This window comes from Cystoisospora suis, assembly GCF_002600585.1.
Source record: "Cystoisospora suis strain Wien I chromosome Unknown contig_792, whole genome shotgun sequence".
Taxonomy (NCBI): Eukaryota; Apicomplexa; class Conoidasida; order Eucoccidiorida; family Sarcocystidae; genus Cystoisospora; species Cystoisospora suis.
The window spans coordinates 838-26984 of record NW_027153593.1 but is presented as its reverse complement, the minus strand read 5'-3'; the positions used below and the strand labels follow the sequence as shown (position 1 = coordinate 26984).

At 54.9% G+C, this 26147-nt stretch overlaps 4 protein-coding genes across 4 annotated transcripts; 2 read left to right on the top strand and 2 right to left on the bottom strand.

Annotated features, from left to right (window-relative positions):
* Nucleotides 1-12: 12 nt before the first annotated feature.
* On the top strand, nt 13-1063 carry CSUI_001916 (uncharacterized protein). The gene is made up of 2 exons (XM_068062119.1): nt 13-594; nt 737-1063. Exon 1 carries the CDS (start codon nt 474-476, stop codon nt 582-584), a length of 111 nt encoding a protein of 36 aa, XP_067925907.1. The 5' UTR covers nt 13-473; the 3' UTR covers nt 585-594; nt 737-1063.
* A 1337-nt stretch (nt 1064-2400) lies between these two features.
* Nucleotides 2401-14807, bottom strand: CSUI_001915 (splicing factor 3b subunit). Its single transcript, XM_068062118.1, has 11 exons — nt 11381-14807; nt 10578-11016; nt 9613-10079; nt 9192-9362; nt 8483-8730; nt 7619-8127; nt 6933-7128; nt 6060-6432; nt 4382-5573; nt 3336-3431; nt 2401-2525 (listed from the first exon to the last, which is right to left on the bottom strand). Exons 1-9 carry the CDS (start codon nt 12371-12373, stop codon nt 4911-4913), a joined length of 4059 nt encoding a protein of 1352 aa, XP_067925906.1. The 5' UTR covers nt 12374-14807; the 3' UTR covers nt 2401-2525; nt 3336-3431; nt 4382-4910.
* A 632-nt stretch (nt 14808-15439) lies between these two features.
* CSUI_001914 (phosphoglycerate mutase family protein) lies at nt 15440-20501 on the top strand (the record flags this gene model as incomplete). The annotated part of the gene is made up of 3 exons (XM_068062117.1): nt 15440-16201; nt 17008-17760; nt 19926-20501. 3 exons carry the CDS (start codon nt 15440-15442, stop codon nt 20499-20501), a joined length of 2091 nt encoding a protein of 696 aa, XP_067925905.1.
* A 1359-nt stretch (nt 20502-21860) lies between these two features.
* CSUI_001913 (uncharacterized protein) lies at nt 21861-26095 on the bottom strand. Its single transcript, XM_068062116.1, has one exon. It carries the CDS (start codon nt 24717-24719, stop codon nt 22149-22151), a length of 2571 nt encoding a protein of 856 aa, XP_067925904.1. The 5' UTR covers nt 24720-26095; the 3' UTR covers nt 21861-22148.
* Between the last annotated feature and the right edge of the window lie 52 nt (nt 26096-26147).

Genomic DNA, 26147 nt, shown 5'->3' with positions numbered 1-26147 from the left:
CGTTTTCCCGCACGCGGAACTACTGCCTCTGCGGTCATCTGCCGCGTTAAGCTAGCCGTAGTTCGTGCGTGCCAGTACTTGTGAGGGGACTACCAGACGTCGTGCTGTCGATGATGCGAAGCAAACTCTGGCTGAAGAAGTTGCTGCTGTATCAGCAAACCCTCGGCGTGAAGAAGGCATAAGGCTTGTTGTTCCTCTCCATTTTCTGCGGAGAGTATGCTGCTGTTGAGCCGTTATCCGAACACAACAGCGACCGCCGAGTACGTAGAATGAGTACTTCAGGGTGTCCACAATACGAAGGGGGGGGGGGCAACTGGAGAGCGCTCGTGCTGCTCGATACGGGCTCAACGAACTGACCACAACAGCAACGTCTAGGTACACATCTCCAAGAAACGCCGTACCCATTCAGCGGCGGCGAGCAAGTTTACCCCATTGTGGGTACGCAGGCGAACGTGTGTCAACCAACGGTGGGAATGCTGTGCTTTTGCTTGCTGTGTGGTCGCCCCTACAGCGTGCCACTGGAGAGACAGTCACGATTTCGTTGCAGTCCCTGCAAAACTCGGAAAACGTTTCAGCTGCCCTGAAACTCGTCAAGTAAGCCTGCAGTTTGAGTCGGTCGTCCGGGGAGACGTGCTTTGCATCTTTTTGGACGGGATAACTCACAGCCGGTGGGGGTCTCTTACGAGCCGGCGGCAGCTGAGTGTTGAAGCCTTGTGTTTCCTGTGTTCTTGTACAGACGGGGACTGGCGGATGCGCCGACGCAGATGGAAAAGAAGTGCTGACGAGGAGGGGTGAACAAGAGCCGACCCTCACGGACTCAACGTGCTGGCGCGTGTCTGTGGCAGCGTCAGGCCACTCACACGGCAGCGGGACACCAGTGTGAAGCTAAGCTGGCGTGAGCCGCCGTACAAAATAATTATTCGAGCTCGCGGTCACGTAGTTCGCTGTTTAGAGATCCTGTCTGTGCTGAGGTCTCCTATGTGCTACGCCACCCTTACACCTGCGAGACGTTACACGTGCGGGCAGTGACTCAGCGGTGTACCGGATGGGGCTGAGGTGGGCTAGACACAATGAAGAACTATCCCACAATATTAGTGATCATGCTTAAACCTACTTCGTCTGACCGTAAAATCCAGCATCCCAGTCTTGACCCGGGCAACTTCACGGCCCGCAGCAAGCATGCAACAGCCGGTTCCTTCACAGTTGAATCACTGATGTGTCCGAGTGTGCTTTTGCGGACCCGGTAGCCGGTCAAGGCACAGTCTGCATCCCGGCACCGCCAAGCCACGGAGTGTAGTTGGGCTGGGCACACGCGAGGAGACGGACAACCGGACAGCACTTCGATTCCATTTATATGTGCGGCCGTTCAGACGCAGACTGTGCATACCATGCACAACGTCAACACATCTTACGCATACCGATGCCCATGTCGACTGTGACCAAGCAGGCAGAGTCCTACGAGGGTGGCCAGCGGGGACACGATCTAACGCCTAGAAGCCCCTGCTCGCTTTTCATTCGTAGCTTCAAAAACCAGAGTGGGACTCGCTGCTTCCTTCTTCAAGAACACTACTTTCCCGGTCCGTGGTACGGTGGCCGGAGTGCGATACTGCCCCGACCACTGTACCTGGAACTAAACGTGTCTGAAAAGCTGGCGGTGTTGTTCCCCCGCATACAGTTGAAGCCGCGGAGCTGTCTCTTGTCACCTCGGCCGGAGAACTAGAACTAGAAGGAAGTCACACGCTGTAGGAGAGCTACAGCTTTATTGCAATCGGTGACAATCTGTCTCCGCTTCACAGGGTGCGTCGATGCTTTTTGCGACTGGTCGCCCGAAAGCACGCCGGTTTCATACAGCGTTCGATTCAGCTACGGGATCTAGTACGGTTCTTTAGTAATGCTCCCATCACTCGACGTGGTGTGCACGGGTCAGCCGCCTGCGTCGTGGCGCACAGCACTACACCGCTTTTGACAATCTTGAATATTTCCTCTCTGCACCTGTCTATACACTGTACATGAGTGCAGAGGCCGCTCGCCCCTGGCACGCAACTTTAACAAAGGAGTCCCCGCGGAGGCCGCAGTGCGCTATAGACATCTCAGATAACACGTCATTCAGCTCCTTTCTGCAGCTCGCGACCACCCGCACACCCTTCGGTAACTCGCTTCTAAACGGCCGTGACGCAGCAGGTCAGCCGAACGCCAAACAACCGCTCTGTCAGGGGGAGGCAAAAGCCGGAAGATTCTCAAGGTCGGCGCAGATGCCCTCAGGCTTCGGAAGAGCTGAGCAAGTTGCACATGCGTCTCCAGGACGCCTTAGTTCAGCGATGAATTTCATGCAACACTTTTACACTACCGGGCAGGGGGGGTGGTGCCGGCTGCGCAGAACCACATCCCAACTAAATCACGTACAACAGTTCGGGTCGTGCGTAGCACCCTTTTTCATCATCCGGAATGGGGGGATAGAAGGACACTAACGCATCCTGATGGCCTATGTACAAGTTGTTGTACACCCGCCAGTAGACCTCTCGGACCTGTACATACCAGATGAATCGGCACACGAAGAGCTAGCACAGGCTCAACCCCGGAATGACTTCGCCTCGATCTTAGCCTTGGCGTGGGCTTCCAGCGTACACTGTTGTCCGACACTCTGCTGGCCGACACTTAACTACCACCGGTCGGCAACTCTTGGTCCTTAACCAGGTATCTTCATACCCCTGACAGAGGGATGTGTAAACGGATGGATTTCGAGACCCACGGGCCAACTACTATGGCCGGGGTGCTGTCTCAGAGCCGCCATCCAAGAGGGAAGTGAGCCCACAACTACACACCTCCTGGCTTACTAACGCCGGTTCCGGGTACTGCCGACCTCGTGTCCCAACTCCCTCCACACAGACGATGCTATGGGCGACAGTGCTGGGACCGCCCGGACCAAACGCTGCATGCAGTATGTGTCGGTCATCGTGTCGTCCCTGCTAGCTGCGTTGACAACTAAGGGCGTGCCGGCCAGTTGCCCCGTGTCAGCTGTCTCCGCTTTTGAACAAACTATGCCGGCGACAGTTTTGTGCACTTCAGAAAGCAGTGGAATGCTCATGCAACAGGGCCTTTGGTTGGTTCTTTCACTTGAGGTCAACTGCTACTTTTGATAGTCCTGGTTCCGGTGCATCGCTCACAGTTTACACTCGCGACCTACAGAAAACTGAGACCGAATGCTACTTGTAACAATCCGAATACTGGCACATCGTTCACAGTTTACACTCTCGTACTACAGAAAGCCGGAGTGCCCTCTCGTCTACTTCCCTTCGTTGTCTGATTACGCTTGTATTCTCTGCAACACTTCCCACCTTTTTTGCTGGATGAAACAACCCTAGGAGGACGTAGCGGAAGACGATCGCGGGCCCAAGGGAGACCCTCATACCGTCTACAGCGTCAAAGAAAGCCTGTCAATACACACAAACCGCCACATCTGAAAAGAACGCATCAGGTGAACCTTTGAGCAGCACAACATACCACCTCGTCCTACGCTCACATCACCGACGTCCAACACCCGGAACCCGTCCTTGTCATATGCACGGACGCAGGACCACAACCACGCTCATTTCCTATCCCTCCTGGAACCGCTGAGCGATAACTACTCAACCCCTCATCCGGAATTGGCCCGGCTGGCTAGCGTACTGCTCAGAGCCTACCAAGGGTAACATACAAGATGGAGTGATTCAGCAGCCACCGAAGCGTGAAGCCTCTTCATCAGTACGCAGAAAGACCAGAAACCTTGGGCATCGCAATAAACAGTGAAGAGAAGCTCATCTCGTCACCCAGTTGAAGCTCAAGAAAGCAGGGGCACTTTTGCCGCCCTGCCCGCTGGGGACCATTATAAGAAAGGAGCTGTCAGAACCTCGCTACCCGTGCTCAAGGCTGACAGTCGGAAATGCAAATCCACTCCGAGAGTACTGAACTTGAGACAACCCACACCGCTTTGATCCACCATTAGTGTATCAGAGCATCGGCCCTCTTCTTCATTTCTGGTGACAGCTCACTCGTCCGACGGCCCAAACAGAGAATGCTTCTTCCAGCAGCGACCTAAATACTTGTTTTTGCCTCTAGGCTTATTTGAACAACGGCTCGAGGCATGCGGTGCATGATGAACACAAAGAATCCTGCATCCTAGCATGACTAAAAATCGCGGCATCAACTACATGTTGCATGGTGGACACGAGGTATCCGACGACCTCGCCTGACTACTTCCCCTACAAAGCTTCGGCTCCGAATGATTCGCCGTCTGGCGCCACTCGACTTCTCTAAATTCACCAATCTGCGAGTACAAGCGATGACAGAGGAGAAGTTGCGTCCTGGTACTACCTCCCTTTGCCTCGTACACGCGCGCACATACTTGAACTAAATGGGGGGACCGTTCGAAGATGTTCGGCCAAACGTAGTTCAACAGATGAACAAGAGCGTCTTCGCAACTGAGACCCTGCACTCCTGAAAAAGCACATAGACAGAGCGCCGAGAGCACATCTCAGGATGCGACGCAGCCGGTGCTTCGAAACTTCTTTTGCGAAGTGATGTTCAAGCAGCACCTTGTAGAGCCGCGCAAACATCGAAACAATTATTGCATGCTGACTTGGCACAGGAGACACCATCTTGGCATCACCGCAGTCGACTGCAGACATTTACCGACAATCGACCGCTGTGCCCGTAGCTGTTGATGCACGTATGAAGAAGCCCGTTCGTTCGGAGATGAAGGAGTTTGATCAGTAGCTCGCTGCCGAGGTACTTCCCGATACTGCGGAGAAAAAGTTGGACACTCCTGTACTGTGCCTGATGTACAGGAGTGTCCAACTTAGACGCGCATAGCCGCGGTACCGATTGCGCTAGCTTGGAGTAGACGAGAACTGCCTGAGCGGAGAGTGCACTTTTTATACGTATATGGACACAGACTTAGACACCGTACCAAGAGCAAGATGCTTCGTCGCCCAAGCAGCAGTCTGTCTATGGACGAGATCCCTGTCCATCAGAGCATCCTCAAGAAGAGGCACAACCGTATAGATGTAATCCTTTGCCATTTCACCAATGTACTCGAACATGAAAGAAAGGGTTTTCAGAACGCCGTTCTGGACGTTGAGCTCCTGCACGCGATACTCGTTCATGAGCGCAGGCAAGACAGAGTACGGCAGACACGTCTCCGCGACAATGGCAATGGCGATGGTGGTACACAGACGTAGCTGTCGCTCTTGGACCTTCAGATTGTTCAGCAGAGTCGCAAGAACATCCTGAGGTCCAATGGTGCGTGCGATGTAACCAAAGGTGTTAACCGTAGCTCGGCGAATAGCCTTCTTGTTGGCCTTGAGCATGTCCAGCAGGTCGAAACATATCCTGTCCCATTCTTTTGGCGACACAAGGTCTCCTCCTCTGTCCGCTATTCTCCCGACCAAATCGATCACGTTTTCTTGCACTTTCTCGTGACGGTTCTTCAAGATTGGCGTCAGCCGCGGCAGCAAGTCTTTTATTGGCGGCGTCATCTTGTTCATTCCAATCACGTTCACTATCGCCTTCAGGGCACCTAATATACTACCCAAAACCTACGGCGCACACGCGGACAATTCATTGACAGGACCAGTCACCCACGGTCTGCAGACCCCGGATCAAGAGACGAAGGAACAGCAATAGGACAAGAGCGGCATAAAGCTCCCAACGGCTCACGTGATGGAACTAGCTCATTCCAAGGCACACTGGACCACTACATACAGATTACAAACAACCCTCTACTCATGCCGTGGCCAGACCCCCTTACTACACAAGCTGATTACTTACTGATACTGAAACCGCCAGCAAACGATACACAGGCACAGCAACACGAGATCAAAGTGACTAGAGGCAACAGCATGTTTCGTTCGCACTTTGTGCGAAAGAAACATGCTGATGTATCATCAACAGCAGTCCTAACGTAAGCAGGTTAGCACCATAAAATTGCGTGAACGAAAAACTATTTATACAAGCCTATCTACCCGCAGCTGACCGCCACGCGAACAGTATCTACACAATGCGTCTGAGCTTCTGAGACAAACCTCAGGGTACTCCTCGCCGAGATACTCGTAAAGGAAGAGACCCAGATGTCCTAGCATTTGCTCCTCGCCGCACTTCTGCATCACGACGGCGATGCGAGCGATGAGATCAGCAGCCTGCTGCCTGAGTTTTGCACTTGGAGTATTGAGACGCCATCGTATGACACCACAAATCTGAGGAAGGTAAGGTTTGATACGGGTGCCGAGGGCATTCACGATGGTCGAGAACCCGTTCAGAAGCGCTGTAGTGTCCTCGGACGTCTGCTCCTGAAAAGCGTACAGCAGCCCGTCAATCAGCTGCTCTTCAAGCCGGTTGTCCACGTCCAAGACGCCGTTGTTTACGATAATCTGCTCCAGCGCCTCTAAAGTCACTTTCCTGTAGAAACCGTGGAAATCAGAGGCGCGCACCCTCTACTCCTTCCCGTGTTTCACGTGGCAAGTTTGCACACCCACCGAGGCCGGCCAACTCCGTAAACGCAGGGAATAACACCGAACTACAGCAACGTCGTTGCATGAAAGCGGTGCAATGATGACAAGGCGACCCTTCTGAAGTCTAAACACTTCAGAGACGAAGTACCCGCTGCCAGCAGCCCTTCCCCGCGTGGCCATGCATCACGAGTATCGTCCACCTGCAGACGCGGCACTGGGGTTCCACATAATAAACCGCCGTGGGCGGTCTCCGAACTGCGCCGACCTCAGACGTTCGCAGAGAAGAGGGAAGAGCTACGACCGGGGAAAAAAGTGAACCAAACGATCAGGCATTCACTTGAGGGGTATTCCCCCAAGCACCGCGCAGTACGAGAGAAAGAGAGCGACTCTCATGATTTCCATCCCACACTGACCCCACCGCGACATGTGGCGACATAACACTTTTACCTGAACGGCTCGCTCGGGTCTTTCAAGTCTTCCACAATTTGCTGGATGATGTGCGAGCCGCCTGCTTTGTTCGCGATCTCAACAACGGTCTCAATCAGCAGCTTCGCTGTGCGCCTGTCAAGCGCGTTGCGCACCAGCCATACTTTCGAAAAAAAAGGTGGTACGATATCCGTCCGGATATACTCACCCTCCACGCCTGACGGACATCCATAGTACAGAATCGCGCAATGTCCACAACCCTGACAAACGAGTCCCCGTTCGAAAACAATAATCGACTGACCGTCACACACTCGTCATGAGCGCAATCGACACCTAGACGAGGAGTACTCGGTTTGGCCAGCGAATTACACTCGAAGCGCGAAAGTCGCCTCCACGACTGCAGAAAACGGACAACTATAGCCCTCATTTCCCTGGGTAACATCATCGACAAGCCTTGGCAACTGTTTTCAAAGGTGCTACACCTGTCCGCGGGACAGGCGACCTTGCTGCTCCCATTTGATAGAGAAAGGCGTACAGAGTGGCTCCTGAAAAACACTGACCGCGGAGGCACGTCCGATTCTACGACATAAGCAGACCTCCACCCCACCTTGACCAGTCCCTCAAATCTGCCGTGGACTAGCATCCCTGGTGCCAACTCAACAGAAAACCAGTCCATGAACGCAGATCGCCACGCTCGCTAGACCTACCTTCAGTTGCGACGCACTGTCTCACGACTTTAAGAACGATCTTTTTCATTTCCTCGTCGTTTGTTTCGAACTCGCGAACAAGCATGACCATGACTTCTCGCGTATAGTAGCTTGCGTGGTAGGCGTCCATAAGCGGAATGATAGAACCTATAGCCTTGAGATACGCTGCCAAGCCTTTGCCGCGCATCTCACCCATACCCTTCCAAAGAGGTCTAAGGACACTATCAAAAGCTTCAATTCCATATGGTGCCGCAGATTCCGCCAAGGCAGCTAGAGCAAGCGCCGTAACCGTCTTCACTTTGAGCATTTGGTCGTCCAGGCCGTGCTGAATGATCTCTACGAGCTGTTTCAGATGGGGCAAGACTCCACAACCCATCAAAATGGACATCTGCTGAATAATCTTGATACCGGTGTGTCGTGCTTGCCACGACTTCTTTGATTGACATACTGCCTTCAGGAACAATATCAGTGACGGAATTCCGAGTGCGGACGCGACCACGGCAAACGCTCTGCAAAAGGTAGCCGACACGGCGAGCGGGCAAAAAAAAAGAATCCGACGAAGCGCTACGAAGCACGGGGAATTACTCAAGGAAGCGTGCCGTCTGAGCTGACGGCGCCTAAAGTTATACTAGCGCAGCTGTAGCTCGTTCGATTTTTCCAGGACTCCAGGTGACCAGCTTTCAGATGCGAAACTGTGACCTCAACAAACACTGTGCAGTTATGCGAGATGATGCCCTTCTTCCCACGTGGGACTGATTGCGAAGTAGCGAGAAGTGTAGAAGGGCACTGCAGACGCCCAAAAATGCAGTAACTCAGTGCATACACTACCTCAGAATCAGATAGCGAGCAGGACTGGCTTCGTACCTCGCCGTGGTGTTTCGCACGTATTCGTCTGGGTGGTCAATATCCGGGCGCATTGTGGCAATCATGGTGGCGAGGCCGGCTGCCTTGGCCAAGTTGGAGATGATTTCTCTTCCCTCGATGCGGGCATAATAGTCCTCGTCAATCAACAGTGGCTCGATCACCACCAGAATCTTGTGCACGTAGGGACGCACAGCGTCATCAAGTCGGTACAACACACGGTCGATTACCTTCACCAGCAAATGGCGTTCCTAGGCAAGTGAGAAATCCAGTAACAACACGGAAACGAAGCAGGAGCGATGCTCCGATGGCATCTACGAGAAGGCCGAAGCCAAGGAGTCACACCACGACTAGTTTCTTCACGAGGGCTTCCTTTACGCGGCGGTTCACTTCTTCACCTGAGACCCTCTGCGCACTGCAAGGAGACGCAAGTAGCTCCGACTAACAGACTGCACACGCACTCAAAAACCCTTTGCATCCCTGCGTTGGCAAACCCAGCCACCACGATGAGGATCCGTCTAGGACACAAAGGCACGACTGGCATCAAGTGAGGAAAATTGTCGGCCAGCAGCGAACGTGCATCGACACTCAACATGGAACCCAGCCTGCCGTCAAGTCCAGCACAGTCAACAGAATGTTGCTTTTCCCCCATCCAATGGCAGCAACCAACTGTAGAAGACTCCCACGGGTGTAATAGTACCAAAGTGCTCACCTGGTCCTCCAAAGTACTCTGCATCATCAACGGAAGAATCTGATTGAAGAGCGCAGCAGCTCCAAACTCCTTTGCTTTCTCCGTGAGAATGCGCAGAGCATTTCGCCTTAAAGGAGGTGTCCCGTTCTTGATTTTCAGCAAAAGAAGCTGAATTTTTCTCTCCTTGACTTCCTGTAGTGAACAAAATACTCAGTATTCATCCACACCAAAACCCCGTAAGCATCCTTGCCTCATGTAAGCCCCCTGGGCGTGCCTGCGTGAGTCTGGACATGTAGACCCAACACTGCAAAAGTAAACACCTCTCCATACAGCTCCGACAAAACAACTTAGTCACTGCCCTGAGAAAGGAAAGAAAGTCGAGCAGACAAATGGTGCCCACGACGTGTTCCAAAATAAACAGTCTGTTCGACGGTAGTATCACCTCTTGAGTCATGGCGTCCTCATCCTTGTCTTCAAAAAGCTTGGAAAAAAACTGGTAGTCCTCGGCTTTCATGGTTACTCCGCCTCCCTCTGCCGTCAGCTGGCCCCCAACGCCGCCTCCAGCCATCAGCAAGCCCTCCATGCCCGGAGGAACTGCGCCATCCTCTTCCGGCATTGTGTAGAGGGGCGTAACTCCCATGGGTGTGGGCGTAACCATCGCTGGGGTAGCACTCAAACCTGCCTGATGCCTTGCGCGTGCGGCGGCGGCGGCCGCGGACGAAGGCGGAGGATTATAGTCCGCCGGTGGTGTCACGATCTCGTAACCCTCCTTCGGTAGGAGACGGTCCAACTCTTCGTCCGTCAGGTACCGTGTTCGCTCATCCTGCTCTTGCTGCATTCGCAGCTGAAGCAGCTGTTCTGCCGTCGTGATGGGCGTCCCCGGAGTCAGAGGAGTGGCCCCCGGCATACCTGCAGAACCGGGCGAGAGGCAGAAACAATCTGGGACCTTTTGAACACATTATCTGCAGAGGGTCGATGTGATGACAGGCGCTTACGTGAAGCACCTGTACAAACGGCGTAAAGAAGATGGCGCTACCCTTCACTTAAAGAAACCGGACAAAGAAATCTACAGTAAAAATTTCACACGATATGGGGTTCTCCCTTGTACTCTAACTACGCCAAGCTGCACTCGCCACTAGAGACGACGTGGCGAATACAAAACTAGAACAAACTTGATGCATACACCGCGAGATTTCCTTTGATTCGATGTGTTTCTGGGAGTCCCTGCAGAGGTTCACTGTCTACATTCCTCCCCGCGCTCATACAGCAATGAGATACAACCAGCAATGCAGTACAGTCATGGACTGGAACTCGATATGCGGTTTGATGCGCGCGTTCACCCGCACTGCAACGCCTCGGGGAATTTTCCTCTAGGCAGATGTTGACACGGACATCACTTCTCCGTACCGGTAACAGCTAGAGGAGTAATCCCAGGTGTCAGCTGAGCGGTCATCGGCGTGCTCGCGTCTTTAGGCCCGGGAGTCATGCTACCGGCAAATCCGCCTGTCATCGGAGTGCCAGCACCCGGTGTTAAGCCTGCTGCTGCGGCCGCCGCCATGTCCGCATCCGCACCGCCTCCCAAGACAGGAGTCGCATCCCAGCGACTCCGCTTGCGTCCTCCACTTACAGGCGTCTGAGCGCCTACGCCAATGAGCGGCGTCAAGTTACCCGATCCACCGTGGCCGATCACGGGTGTGCTCATCCCCCCGTTTCCTGATACTCCAGGAGTGCCACTCCCTCCCGGCATCAAGGGAGTGACACTTCCTGCTGCACCAGGCACAACGGGCGTGCCCCCCGTCTGGCTGGTTGCCGGTGTCGCTCCCCAATGACCAGGAGTTGGCGTCTCCTGCGTCGCAAAAACGTTGCAATATCGGTAGTTCCACACACGACAATAAGAACCACAACACTGTGAAATGCCCTACATCACGACTGCCTAATCTCCTGTGCGCCATGCCTGGGGTTTGTACTGGACCACCGTGTCCATAAGTGAAGCGCTAATGAAAAAACGAGAATGCTGAACTGTCTTCACATGCCACTCATTGTCCTCCCCCACACAGTCGGTTATTACCACTAGCGTATGCGCTCCAGTAACGAGCAACCGCTTGGACACAAGCCGCACCACAACACAGTTCACAGCAGCCCTTGTGCAAGTTTCGACACACCCAAACCACTCCACCACCGTGGCCCGCCACAACGCCCTCTCGACTCACCTGTCCTGTCCCTCCTGGAACCGTCGGAGTGGCATCCCACCGGCTCTTCTTTTTCGTTGCCGCGGTTACTGCTGCCTGCGCAACTGCACTCTCACTGCCCCCCCCTGCTAACAAAGGCGTCTCGCTTCCCCAAGCTCCAGGCGTCTGTCCACCCGCCTGGAGTGGGGTATCCCACCGACTGACTAGGGCAGCTGCCGCAGCAGACGCGCTGCTGCCGTCGTCCTGGCCCTTTTTGCTGCGGATTAAGAGCTGCCTCTCTGCTTCCGTTAGTCCGTCCTGCTCCGGCCAGCCACCCCCTGTGCCACCCGCTCCAGGAGTGGCGGAGCCTGCCCCCCAATCCCATCGGCGGCGCTTCTTTTCGCCCACGCCGGCTGCAGCTGCGGCTTGCAGTTCCTCCTGCTGTCTCTGTAGCTGGCGTTGCAATTCAGCTTCCTCTTGCATCTTTCGAATCTGCCGGACTGCGGCCTGCTTTTCACGGTCTAGTTGCTGTTCCAACATAACGTCCGCATATGTACGCGCCCCCGACGAGCTGTCCGTCCCCTTCGAAGACGAGCCACCGCCTGCCGAGAATCCTTCTGAGAAAGGGTCCTCACGCTCTGGGGAAAGGGCGCGCTGGAAGCGTTGACGCCGATAGAAATCCTCTCGTGCAGCGATCGACTTCTCCACCTCCGCACCTCCATGGAAACCTCCTCGATCTCCCGAAGAGCCATGCTGAGCTAGAAGCATGCGCTCCCGCTCTGCAATCCGAGATGCATCCTCTGTGCGACCCCCACCACTTCCTTCCGCCCCTGTACCCCGGGAGGATCCCGCTGAAGATGACCCGGGCCCCCCTGCCCCGTCGGGAAGGGGGGTCTCTGCCTCGATTTCAGTAACATAATGAGCCGCCGGAGTTTCACCGTACAGGTGCGAATCGTAGGCGACCCCCGAACTATCTGTTAGGGCCCCTCCACGGCTTCCAGAACCCTCTCGTCGTGAAAGGCCGTTCTGCTCCATGAGGCAGCTGAGTGACTGAGGGGACAGAAGTGTTGAACACACAAAACGGGGCGAGAAAGAGGCAACGCACCGACGAGACGCGTAAAAGCTGGCGCGACGAGGGAATAGGCCATGCCAAAGCCCGCACGACTAAATTTGAGTTGTCACTCTGGTGAAAGGGACGAAAGAAACAATTCGGAGGGATGCCCCAAAACACCAGCGGACGGTTCGCACCGTTAAAAAGGGAATGACAAAGTGAAACAAGAATGTAGGGCGTTACCCGACGTCAAGAGAAACACACAAGAGGACGCGATAGAAGACTACACTACGAGAAAGCAGCGCAAACAAACCAACGAGGAAAGGATAGATATGCCTTCGAGGAGGCCCGGCGCTGTTAAACCAAAGCCGAACTCGTACAGGTAGAATACGCGACCAGGCCACGGCGCTAGCTGCGAGGCGAAGAATGCGAAAGAAGTCGGCTATGAGCCAAATGGTTACATCGGGGCGATGAAGCCGCAAGCATTTACCGAACGCCACCACACATGAACACCGCGTGAACCAATCCCAACAAAGAGCTGTGCGTTTTCTCCGCTGATACGACTGGACCGGATCTTGACGGACCCGACAGCTTCTCCGTGGACTCTGAGCTGCACAAGCACCCTTGAAGCACATTTACAGGCAGGGCCCCCTCCAAGTGCTGATCAATTCTACGACCCCGCAATCAATCCCCTGAGCTGCATAAGCACTGAATCTGAAAAGAACTGGAAAGACGAAAGGGGAGAGAAAAAACCAAGACGACCGCGGAGACAAAAGAATGAGAGGGGCGCAAGAAAATTCCTTGCAGGGGGAGAGTGTCCGTGTCTAACTCGCCTTCCCACATACAGGAGGGACATGGCGTCAGACGCTAGTTTTTGTCGGCCAGGCTACAGTCAATATTAGTTTCGACTTCCACGAAGCGTAGCATTCACAGCCATGTAGCATCTCTACGGTCGGAAGCAAACAACCCTCCTCGTCCACGTCGAGAATGCAGACCACGGACAACTTCCCACGCTCTCACATGTGCGATTGGCAACTGGTCTGCACGGTGCGTACTCAACAACCAAATTTCTCTCCTGCCACGGGATACCAAACAGAGCACGTTCTGTCCCCGTGTGTAAACCAGAGCCGAGGAAAAGTATGGCCGCGGCAACTTCAGGACTCTTCCCCGGGAAACAAAGAAGACTGCCGATACGAAATCGCGAGGAGACAGAGAGGCAAAGAACACGGAAGGTCCACGCGTTTTCCTAAAGCCGCCTGTCTTCTCAGAGGACAGCCTACGTAGAACCAACCGAGAGACGCGGAACGTGTTAGGTAATTCGGCAGCACCAGGCAACTGCAGAACGCATTCGCGTTGCTCTCTCCGGCTTCGATAAAAACGGCAACATTGCAAACAAGGGAGGCTGCTCGCGTCAGCCACCGAAGTCCTGTAGCCGGCAGGCTGCTTTTTCAAACAAGTGCAACTCAGCCTAGAAGAAGAAAAAGAACAGCCTCCTTGATGCGTTACAGCATACTCTTCGAGCATCTACTTTTTCCCTAGGGAACGATGTCGTCGCAACTATCACTATCCCGCGCGACACTGTCGCAACCGCGCCAGCTGCAAATACGGAGTCTTTGAATTCCTGAGAAAAGAAGGAATCGAGCCCTTGAGCAAAGGCAACTAAACACCCCCACTCCCACAAACACGACCAGCAACACCATTAACGATTCAGCAGCAACAGCCGCTTCTTCGTCCCCCGCCCCTCCCCCTTTGCGACGCCTCTGGGGTACAAGCTGAGAGAGGGACAACTGACAATGTCCCACTTTTGGAAAACATACTTGTTGCCAACGCACCAGTTGTCGTCGCTGGGTAAGCGTATGAGGGAACACCAGCCTTCAGAAGCGACGCAAGGCGCATCTCAGGGGGTCAAGCTACAACTCTTTCCGGTCAAGCGCAGCTCTACGGGGGCAAGGGAGCCCCCCAAGGATCCCATGCTGGCCGTGGAAGCCCCTGCCTCCATGGGACACGACCCGTGAAAACGACGCCTCCGACAAAGAACAGAGCTCCTACAGTGCCCAGATGCTTTCATTCAAGAAGATAGCACCTGTGCGGGGAAGAGAGCTCCGCTGATCTGCAGTTTGGTTGCGAAGTGGCGACAAGGTGACTGGACATGCCCTCGCGCAGCCTGCAGGTCTCATGGCAGCAGTCCGGCCTCTCTCGTCAGAAGACAAGTCCCCGGAGTCCACAAAGACGCGAATTTGCCCCTCGTTATTTCCTGGCTTTTCGGAAGCTGCGTGAGAACATGACCGAGTTGTAGCTGCTTAGTTGGGGCACGAGGGTTTTCTCCGGACTACAGTCTGAGCATATTAACGGTGCGGACCAGGTGCGGCGTTCCCTGGTGTATTGACACGCAGCCAGGAAACGGCGTCTCCTCTACAGGGGTTCGTCGCGTTTGACTGGGAGTGTAGTCTCACGTCGTTGTTGGCCGGGCTTTTGATTACGCAGCTGTACTCTTTTCTTTTTCTGAGCAGCAGAGGTGTTTGCGCCTTCGCGACAGAGTGGCACTCCGTCTCGCGAACTTAGGTGGTTGATTGGGCTGACGGCGCTCGCTGGCCGGCGTTGTCCGTCACCACCTCTCTGGTTTTGGTTCTTCCGCTAGCAACGTCCTCTCGCCTCGTTACTCGTGGTGAACCCGTGCTCTGTCCCAGCGTGCTTGTCGCTATGAGTCATGTGGGTCTCTGCCCCGGCCTCTAGCTGCGAGCCTCCTCCTTTGTGGAATAGTGTCCTGTCTGGGCCGCTGTTTGGCAGCGAACTTGAACTCCATACTTCTGCAAATGAATCTCTTTGCTCAAGTAGCCTTCGTTCTCGCTGTGCCCGACTGCTTTCATGGGTGGCTGTCTTCGGCCTGACGAGAAGTGTGCGCACCCGCCTGCTTGCATCCACCCTGATCCACACTTTACCAGCTTTCTCTCCTCTTGAGTAACAGCCAATGAAACTTGGAGTGACCTCCCGAATCTCTGGTTCAGCGTGCGCCCGGTGTGTGTGTTGCCGGGCCCACTCACCATCCGACAATGGAGCTGGAGTGCACGGCCAGAGCGGACTCGAGAGTTGAGACCCGGGACGGAAGAGGGGCGTCACGTCCCGACAGAGGCTGTGATGGACACAGCTTTCACTCCTGTGAACGCGAGACTTCACCTGTGGTTCCTACTGCGCCGTGTCGGTGCGGTGCATCTCCCTATTGTTTTTCGCCTTTCGTGAAACCGGGACAGTCTTTCAGCCCGCCTGGCCGATCTCTGGGGCTGCCGAGCTCAGCGGGAAGAGAGGGAAACTGCTACAGGCAGAGGTTCTATTTTGTACGCCATAGCCAGTCTCGGAATAATGCGATTAGCATAAATGACCAAACGCCCTCGGGTTCCGAACCCAGGGATTTCCATGATCGGCGCGAATCGCCTCGTCGTCACGGGATGGATCTGACGCTGTTATCCAGTCTCCAGAGCCAAGGGCAGAGGACAGAGCAAGTGGCAACTGAGAAGTCCACGCCTTTTTCCCAGAATGCCACGGACAACCAGCGGTGTCTTGATGGGCGGTCTGCAGACGGTACGAGAGAACAGCAGGGGTTTTCTCGCGTGCCTGATCCGCCGATCACGCTCCTCGGCAGGACTCAAGCCGCGGCGGCTGCACAATGGATTGAAAGCTACGTTCACCAAATGTTGTCCAGACCGGCCACCAGGCAACTCCCGCAAAACCAAGGCCTCGCTCCTCCACCAGAAGTCAAGAAAATTGTCTGTTCTCCGATGCGTCGCGCCGTTGAAACTGCTGCGGAGCTCAATAAGGTATCATGCTACTGGGTGGCTGTCTGTGCACAAGTCTATTTAACGCTTGACACTTCAGTCGCGGTTTTGCTGGGTTCCGAGCTAAAAGGGGTCTAGCAGGCCGAAACAACCCCATAACGTCCATGTGCGAGGAGGACACAGTCTGCAGTGTGGTGATTGTGCACGTACGCGGAGGTGATTCAGTAGAATATTGTATTATTTCTTCTTTCACGTCACGACTAACGCTTGCGTCCGGGCAGTACGAAGTCCTCGGGGATTCATTTGGATCGGCACGTCTTTCGTATTCACCGAGTACTTTTTCGTAGTGATAGTGATTTGTGTTTCCCACCTTCCTGTGCCTCTGAGTATATGCGACTCGTGATGGCTGTCACTTTAGTCCCGGAGGAGCTGCGGAAGATTCGCCGCTGCGTGGCAAAGGCGTCAGCACTGTCGCAGAGAATTCGTCAATGGGGCACGGCGCTAGGCGGGAGCAGTTGGTCCACCACCTATAGTTCAGCACCGGGTTACGCTGAAACTTTTTTCCTGATCACCTTTCGACAAACTCAGCAGTTTCACTGTCCTTTCTTTGCGGAAGACCCGTGCGGACGCCCGGAGATGTTCGTCCCCGACTTCTGGCTACGGGCATGAGCTGACGCCTGTGGCGCCGTGCTCAGATAGCTTTTAGTATTCTGCAGGGCGGACCAGTAGCCGTAGCAGGGTGCTTCCGAGTGTGTCTCCGGGCGTAGAACTACCCTCGATGCCGCACTCCTGGAAGGCTAGTCATCGGTCAGCAGGCCTTGTGTTTTTGACCGTCTGCGCTGCTGCAGGTGTTGCACGCGGACGTCTACATTCATCCCCTGCTGTACGAGCAAGGAGGCATTTTTTGGGGACCACGGAAGAAGCAACAGAACCAGGCTTCGGGTCTCTCTGAACTGCCGCGTACAAGTCCGCGCCTAGGAAAGCGCCGGTTTTCCTCACTCCCGCAAGTAGGGCACGCCGGCGAGGGAAGACGTTTCGAATGGGGAACGAGGAGAAATGAAGATCACCACGACAACACCGAAGCGAAGTGCTCGCATTTCGAGGTGAACCGACGGAGCCGGTCGACGGACGGGCGCATTCGTCTTTCTGACCAAGCTAATAGCTCCCTAGTCCGCTTGAGCGCTGTTGCAGACTACGGCACCATGACCTGGGAGGAGATCCAACAGTTTCTTCCGAACGCGGAAGTTATATATCCTGCCGGGGCGCACGCAGATTTGAAGACCACAGAGGACACGGAGGTTCTATCACTGGCTTGCCTGCGAAGTAGCGGGTCGGGCAGCGCATTTTCATGTACGGGCAGTGCAAGAGAGCCCGACCATCACAGGTTCGGCCGTGATTTAGCAAGGGTGGGGCGCAAGGAAAAACGTCAGAACGGATTTTCAAATGGAATCACATCCACCGGCCGCGGAGAACAAGCGTGTCAGCTCTTCGACTGTCGGGATGAGCGTGGAAGAAGAAAAAAGAGTGAACCCTGGTGGTGTTCCGGCGGCCGAGAGAGACTTCTCAATACTGTTCAAAGGGCACGCGAAGTGATAAAGTTAGTCTCTCGAGGCCTCTTCTGATAGTGCGTGACCGGAGGAGTTGCTGTAATCGTGGCAAGGGTTAGAGTGCTATCTGTCCTCGTCCTCCCAAGGTTCCACACGCTGTTTGTGGTGCATCCTGGCATCCTGCGTGCTCTCCACGTTCCGGCGCCCCTGTATACATCCGTTCAATCGTAAGAGGCAGATGATGTCGCGTCGGCACTAGCATCTTCCGATAAATTGCGTTTCCCCCCGTGTTGCACTTTTCCGTGTCTCGTCCGGTGCCATCTTAACACCCTTTACGAGGAGAAAAGCAGGTGTCTGCGGTTGGTGCCGGCAGCAGCAAACCGAAGCGCACTAAATATCACTACTCTCTCGTACACGAGGTGGTAGTGGAGTCAGCAAAAGAGGCAAGAACGTGACGGCGCACTGAGCTGGTGGTCAGCTAGCAGGCCACTCTCAGACTTTCATGGGTACAGAATCCGCGTCAGGACAACTGGGGCGACGGGTACGGTCGCGAGCTGCTCGCGAACACTACAGTGTTGCTGGCGTGTGCGGCAACTACTTCTTTACCTTCCCCTCCTGGTGTTGGGCACACATCAAGTGCGGTTTCATGAGACGCAACCCGGTTGATGGGCCGAACGTTTGTGCTGTTCTCTGTATGTGATCGCAAAGAAGCCAAACTGTCTCGTATCGCCTACCTACAGGAACAACTGGCAGATCAGCACCGCAGGACATTCACTTCATAGACATAATCTGATGAACAAGAGGTTTGCAACTTCCGCAGTATAGCTTGGAGCCCTCCGACTGCTGCTTGCGGTTCGTAGTGCTCTGGTTGTGTTCTGTGGGTATCTCAAGCTTTAGCATCTTTGGACTGTCTCAGTGCTTGCACAAAGGGAAACCTTTTAGCTAGCTGGTTGACCATCACAGGGATAAGGTGTCCGGGTCCACGTGGCCAGCGGCGGGGCACAGCGATTGAGCTAAGAACCGCCAGCCTTGCCCCTCCCTCGTGAGGTTGTTATGTTGGGGTGACTCTCCAACAAGCTCGTGGGCTCGCCTGCCTTACGGCGCAAAGTTTATGTACTGTTTAAAACCTCTGAAGCGAGGCTTCCTAGGTCTCTTAGACATCCTGTCAGCGTAAGCTGCAGGACAGGGAAAAGCTTAGAGGAGAATGTGCAGCTCTGGGGTGTGACTGAGTTCCTTGTTCAGGTGGATGGAAGAAGAATGCTGTCGCGCAAAAGAAACTGCAGGCTGTGTGCTGCTGGTCATGCATGGCTTGATGATGGTGCGGCTTTCGGGACGAACCACTCAATCGTAAACTGCTAGTCCATGATAGAACTGTTACTGATGGCCCTTTTGTCCGTATATGCATTGCTTTGGAGTAGAATCATTAGGAACGTCTTCGCGTGGTTCGTCTTTTCCCCGTCCTGAGATGTGACTGTTTATGTGGTGGCTTTCAAAGCTGGAGTCTCTCTTCACTCCTTGTCCAGGGTTCGGAAACGTCACGTGCGAGCGTGGGACCATTTCAGCACAGCCCGCCAGACTGATTCACAGACTTCCAGGCGACAAATTTTGAGCTGAGTAGGCACATGGATGGTAGGGACACTACAGTCCTGTGTGTGAACGACGCAGTCGGTTGAGCTCTGCCAGGCCGACGTGGAAGCAGCGTGGTTCTTGTGACTTAGGCGTATGTGCCCACAGCACGAGTATAGCGAGCCGCCAACACTGTTTACGGCGTGTGTGTCTAATCCTTTCTTGGAGGCTGTTCACGTGTCCCGCAGAGGTCTCCTAGCCATGTTGAGAGTTGCATTGCTTTTGAGCCCACGTGTCTTTAGATCTTGACAGAAGTACTTCGTGGGGCTTTTTCCGTTGCTGTCGCCTTTTGGTGAGGCGGTCCGTATCGCTGCGGAGTCTTCCGACCACACGGACTGCTCATGAGTTTTCAGGTTTCTGCAGGAAGAAAGAGAACGGTGCGTTAATGTCGGTTCCCTCCGCATGCAACACAGCAAGCGCCTAAAGAATGTGTTCGCGTGATAGAAACGGCTTGGTCTTCCTGGTGGTCTGAGCGTACAAGGCGAGGCAGTTCTTGTGGAATTCCCCATCCAGGGGGTCTAGAAAGACAAGCTACACAGGCTCCTTAGCGGTGTGTGTTTGTCTTATGTTTCACGCATCCATGCTGCGGACAGGACTTGCTGCTGAAAGCCCTGCTTTTCCCTTTCCCCTCACCCACATCGCCAACTCCGTATCTCGACCTGCTGATGCAGTTTCTGCTGTGCGAAGAAGCGCGAACGGGTGTCCCTATTTACAATCTACCTCAGCAAGCGGCATACTACCCTTCGAGCAACTGTTCATTTTGTTGTTTAGAGCTCGTGACTACGCGGAGGTGGAATGTCGAGCCCGGACACCAAGGACTCTTCAAGGGATTCTGCGCAGCCCCAGCCCCGGTGTCAGCGGATCCAAAACATCTAGAGCCAGGCAGAGTCGACAGCGATGAGGACGCTTCGACGTCCACGGGCCAGGCCAACATGAAGCACGGACAAGACGGGAAACGCGCTTGCTCGGGCTCGTGGGCAGGAGAAGAGTCAGTACTTCAGTATGCCGTTACTGCTGGAGAGGAGCAGGAAGCAGGTGTACGACTGGAATTCCGTGCGACTCAGGCGCCTCGGCTGGTTGCTGCCCTCATTCAGTGGAACACGCCCACTGTCGAGCCAAGCCTGTCTACAGGCCACACCCTCGGAGCGTCTGTACTCATGTCCGTTTAGGCTCTCCATTTGCTGCTCCTTCCTTCCGGGCCACGCGGGCGGGAAACATTGAAACTGGTGAGTTAAAGGAAACGTCGTAGCCCATACTGCGACCAAGCCGATGTAGTTCACAATAATCTTTCACTCACAAGCTCCGGCGCGTCTTGGTTAGAGGGCTTGTAAAAGATGGCGGATGACGCGGAGTGGTTCGACGGTGATGGGCGTCATCTTCTCTGAGACGATCTCACTCGAGTTGATCGCTCCTAGCGGACAAGACGGCCTGAAAGATGCCCGGGATCTGGCTCTTTTCTGCGCGCAGGGCCTCTGGTTCTGACCCTGCTGCGATAGTTGCACAAACATTGCGAGCTGAAAATGTCCTCATGGCAACCTTGGCTTGATACCTCGTGGCTTCTACGTACATGTTCGCTTCACCGAAGAACGGCAGGGCCTAGCGCGCACACATCATCGCGGGGAGCTTGGACATCTCCCTGGCTCACTGGCCAGTCACCAAAAAGCCACCTTGGCACCTTTTCCCGCTGCGCTGGCACCCCCTTTCCGTACGAGGTGACGGCCCAAACAGAAGAACGAGCCACTCTTCCGTTTGCGTGCTTGCGGGTGCCACAAGAGGAGCGTGAAACGGATTGTGAATGAAGGCGACAACACCATGCTGACCGGGAAAGGTCTGCATGACGGGTAGGCCGTTCCGTCACCTGTGTGTGCCCGGGTAGCTACCATACTGCCGTTCTGATCAAAACGTGAATTATGCGCCTGCTGATCGGATCGGGGGCGTGTCCAGGCCTGGGCTGGGTACCGGCGGAAGGTATGTAGCCTAAACAGGGCAAGTATGATTTCTCGGACCAAAGAATCAAGGAGGCACTCCACCCCCGAACTGGAACAACCTCGCAAGACAATCGCCTCCGTGTCCCTGCACCTGTAACTCGCCGACCCACTCGGAACGGAAGTGCCGACGTGTTACCAAACTCGTGCTACATAACAAGCCCACCTCAGTTCATTTTCGGTTGCCGAAGGCGGATCTGTTCATCTTACAGGGCCTCGCACAACACATCGAATCGCTTTCGGCAGCTCTCCGCATACAATTGGGGGAGCGGGCGCATGTCTAGGATGGTCGGTCGCAAGACCAGTTCCTCATCGTAAGGAGACGGGGGAAGCACGCGGTCGTGACACCTGTCTCCGAAAGACAGCAGACCAAGCAATGTGTGGACCCCCACACAAAAGGAACCGATAGACGCAGTGGCGCTTGAGAGCATCAGATGGTGACAGCAGGATTGGCGGTTCAGTAACATAACCAAGAGTAACACGAGCACGGAGCGAGCCCCGCTACGAGACATGTTTTCTCGTGGAACACAGGGTGCACGTAGAACCACGGAAGCCTGCCACCTCGGGCCCGAAAAGTGAAATATGCTTGACGACACCCTTCGCTCGCGGGGCGGCAAAAAAAGGAAAGCAGCGAGGCTGTTACGCCGGCGGTTAGCTGGTCCCGTCAAAGACGAAGGAAGTCGCAAGCAATCAGCAGGACCAAGCTGAAGAGGTGGGGGGGGCCAAGAGGCAACAACACACCAGACATGGACGCTCGTAGAAGCCACCTACAGTACTACAGAGTGCAACAACATACATGCTTCGCACCACACCGGGGAAATCAGAATCATCTTATTCATGCCCCAGTGGACTCCCTTCAGCTAGAACCAAGGACGGAGCAGAAGGGGGGCAATGCGAATCGGAAGCACGCACGGCAGTTACCTTTCGATGCCAAAATACCAAACGCGCTCCTCGACTAACACATACTGTGGCTTGCGACGCCGTTGTAGTGCCTGAATCCGAGACCAGGGATTGCGGAGTTCCGTTGAGCGAGCCGGCAGCTACCGATAAGTCTGTACCTTGTGCCACCCTGCTAGGTCCTCGCCCTACTGCAGCCCCGCGAGATTCTCTCTCACAGTTCCACAGACCACTTCGACTTTCCACCTTCTTTCCACGCTCAGAGAGCACCTTTTTCGCTTGCGCCCGTAACCGGCGGCTCAGCGCGAGACTCCGTTCTAGCCTCTCCTCTAACCCGAGGCCGTTTTCTTGACCCACAGTACCGCCCAAATCGCTATCTTCGCCTCTCCCTCTGCTGGGACTGCCCTCTGGGTCACTTCGCCGCGGCTGGTTGCCACCCCACTCGGGAACACTGTTTCTCCAGATAGTTCGTTCTCTTTTCGAGCGCACGCGCGGAGAAAAGTCCTCGCCTCGACTTCTCTCGCTGTACCAAGGACTATGCCTGCTTCGGGTCGCCAACTCCACGGCAGGACAGCTTGGTAGCTGGCGCACGGGGGGGGGGGCCAAGGCGGACGGTCCCAGTGCACACCGCCGACGGTCTGCGTTTCGAGCCTCTGAAGGGTACCAGGCGCGGCAAGCATGAGAAGTCGACGAACAAGAACACAGGACAGCTGGTTCGGAAAACGACAGTGAATCAACTTCTCCCGAACACGAATAGCAGTCTCCTTGAACCAGATTCATTGCTTGACTTCTGCGTGCCCTACTATAAAACGGTCCCTCGCTCGGCGGCAGAGAGCTGCCTGAAGAGCTCGAGATCACAGATTGTCTCCGGCAATCGTCGGGCCATCCCGCGAAAGCCGCGTGCGGGATGTGATACCGCCTCCCAAGCGACTCCCCCAGTCCTGCAGCGTCGGCGAGCGCTCCCATCTCTAAGCGGTGTTCTCCCAGCCCGGAAGCACGAACAAGGCGACGCGCGCGGTTCTGACCGTGCTCTTCATCAGGAACTTCCGCCAGCAGTCTTGCCTTATCCGGATCCAAGCGCTGCTGGTTTGCCAACAGATGCAATACCCGCTGTTGGTCCTCAGTCATCTGCAGGGCATGTTGCTGCCGCTCGACCCGAGCCAATCTGTTAGTTTTACTGTTTCCGGCCCGTGTACGGCGATAAGCGCATGAAGCCCCGAGATCACTCTTATGTCCTCTCAAGTCGCGAACAAGTTCTCCCTCGTGGCCTTCAATTTTCTCCTCCAGCACACTACCTGGCTGTGCCACCGAAGCTGATCCTGTCGTGAGATTACAAGCCCTTGTGGAACAGGAAGCCGCTGTGACTTCATCAGAAAAACTAGTAAGGCGGAGCCGGGTCTGAGAAAAAGACCTCTTTAGGCTTACATCCTCGCAAGGAACATTACCAACAGCGTCACTTGATATAGAAGAGTCTGCTCTTGGCACCGGGATACGAGGTGAAGCTGAATTGACCGGAGAATTGCTACAACGCGAATGGAGTGACCTAAGCGGCGAAGGCGAGAGACAAGTGTCTGCCTCGCTAAGACTCCCATGGTTCAGCCGCGAAGAACTCACCCGAGCGCTTCTCCGCACTCCAGCCACCAAGTCCTGCCACGGACTCCGCGACCTGCAGCTGACTATCGACGCAGCGATGCTATCTACGCTGGTAGTCTCAGAGGTTCCCGAGCTATACGACCCGGACAGTGTTCCCTGAACGAAGAAAGACTCGTCTCTCTCCTTTACAGACGCGCTCTTGTTCTGCGCTAAAGCCAGCGGCGTTCCCTTTTCAATACACATTATAGCCTCCGGGGCTACATCTCGCAACCGAAGATCGGTTGACGGAGATAGATCTTGTGTCCTGCCTCCACCACAGACATGGTCAGCAGAATTCTTTCGGCAAAGATCGGTTCCCCTGGTGCTGCGCCACGTTGCGTCACTCCTAGAGGAAACCATCCACTTGGGACGTGCTTCGTCAAAACCTTCGGATCCACTGTATCCTGAGTATAATTCGCAGCTTGACGGCGGAGGAGACAACCCGTGTTTCGTGGTATGCTCAAAGAAAAAGGGTCTGTTCTTGGAAGAACTCAGAGACTTCAACCCCCGGCTGGGAGAAGAAATGGAGGTTCCATTAAACGGACCGACGGAGCCTCCTTCTCGTTGCGAAGAACGGAGTCGCGAACTCGTGTGTCGTCCACCGCCTGCACGGCGTCTCGATGACCCGGAAAAATGCTCAACATTGCTGCTGACGGCTGTGCTTCGAGACGTGGGAGGATCGCCGCTCTGGCTTCGATGAGATGCCATTTCCTGAATGCTCCTGTACGTTCGTTCGGAGGAAGTGACCGAGGAGGACGAGCGGTACGTCGCCGGAATTATCTCCACTTCATGTTGATCGATTACACAGCGTACTGGCTGGCACAATTCACAGCAGCAGCCGCAGAAGCCTCCGGGAGCAAAGCAGCCCTTCATAGCGTCCGTCTCGCTGCAGGGACTAAACGGGGAAACTGCGGAGATCTGTGATGAGGTACCCAAGGACAGTGCCTGCTACGTAGTTCAGCACAAGGACTCAGCAATGTGGCGAGCACGACGCCGTGAGCGCTACTGCCGGCCGGAGCAAGACCAGAGTCAGCAGGAAACGGAGACTGGTGAGTCTGGCCTCCGTCACCTCATTGTCTCCAGGGCGAGAGAAACGATTTCGCATCCAATGTCTCAAGGACGAAGCGCACCGACATTCGCTCGGTATTGCTGGGAGAGCCGAAGTGATACCGCGTCCGTCTAGACACCTCTGCTAGCTGGACGACGCAGGACCAGGTCGGGTGTCCACGCGAAGTGGCGAAGTCCGTGTACCAAGATACGCTGATTTTTTTCAGATGTTCAGCCGCCGCAAACAACCACTAACAACAGATGCGAAGTGTGGCGCAGAAGACGTTGCTGCCGACCACGGCAGTCGAAAACGATGACCCAAGCTGTTCAACCCGAGCGTGAGTCAAGCAGCTAGAATATTTGAGTAGTTTGACCCGGTGCCGAAAATAAACAAGACGCCTAGGAATGATGAGTCGAGAAACAGATAGAAACGCCATACAAAAACAGAGGTGACTGCTCTATTTCGTTTGTTGTTCCGTTCCATGCTAGCCTTCGGCCCCGCGCCACTCCACAGCAAACTTGAGCCCGTCCCGGCAAATCGCAGCCACGGTCGCTTCGATGGAGCCACTAAACATCTGTCTCCATTATTCCGAAAAGTTACTTTGTAAGCCAGTCGCAAACCTTTCTGTCTTATCTGAGACCGGCACGGAGACACAGGAATGTCTAACCCAAGAAACGCCAAATGCACAACAACACCGCGCGTCCGCCCCCTTCCGCATTCTTGTGGCCAGCGCAGCCGCAGGGGAACAGGAGCTTTTTATACGAGCGCTGGGAGGCGCCGCGCCAGTAAACTCGATGCTGACAACTAGCAAATTCATTAGACCTTTCAGCGAGACGTCGGCAGGACGTTGGGAAGTCAAACCGGAGAAGCCAAACTGACGCACGATTGTAGGCGCATTCGGAAAACCATAAGGACTTCCGGCCGGAACCGAGGGACCCGCGCCACAAACCGCAAAGCGTCGAGATCCGCTGAGCCATCGTGCGGGCCACAGGCTCGAATTTGAGGGGGCTTCTCAATTGGAGTCCCCACTAGTAGCTTTGGACTGAATGGTCTGGTGTGCCTTGAAGGACAGAGGCGAAAAACAAGGCTACGGACCCGCAATAAAAACACTGAACTCTTGAATGTGGAAATTTCAGGGATGGGCAGGGCCTCCACCATTGCCGCCGTGATCGAGTCAACTGCGGACTCTCCCCGGCAGGAGAGGGAACGAGGTATTCAGCGTGACAATTCATATGCCCGCCAAAGGCTGCAGT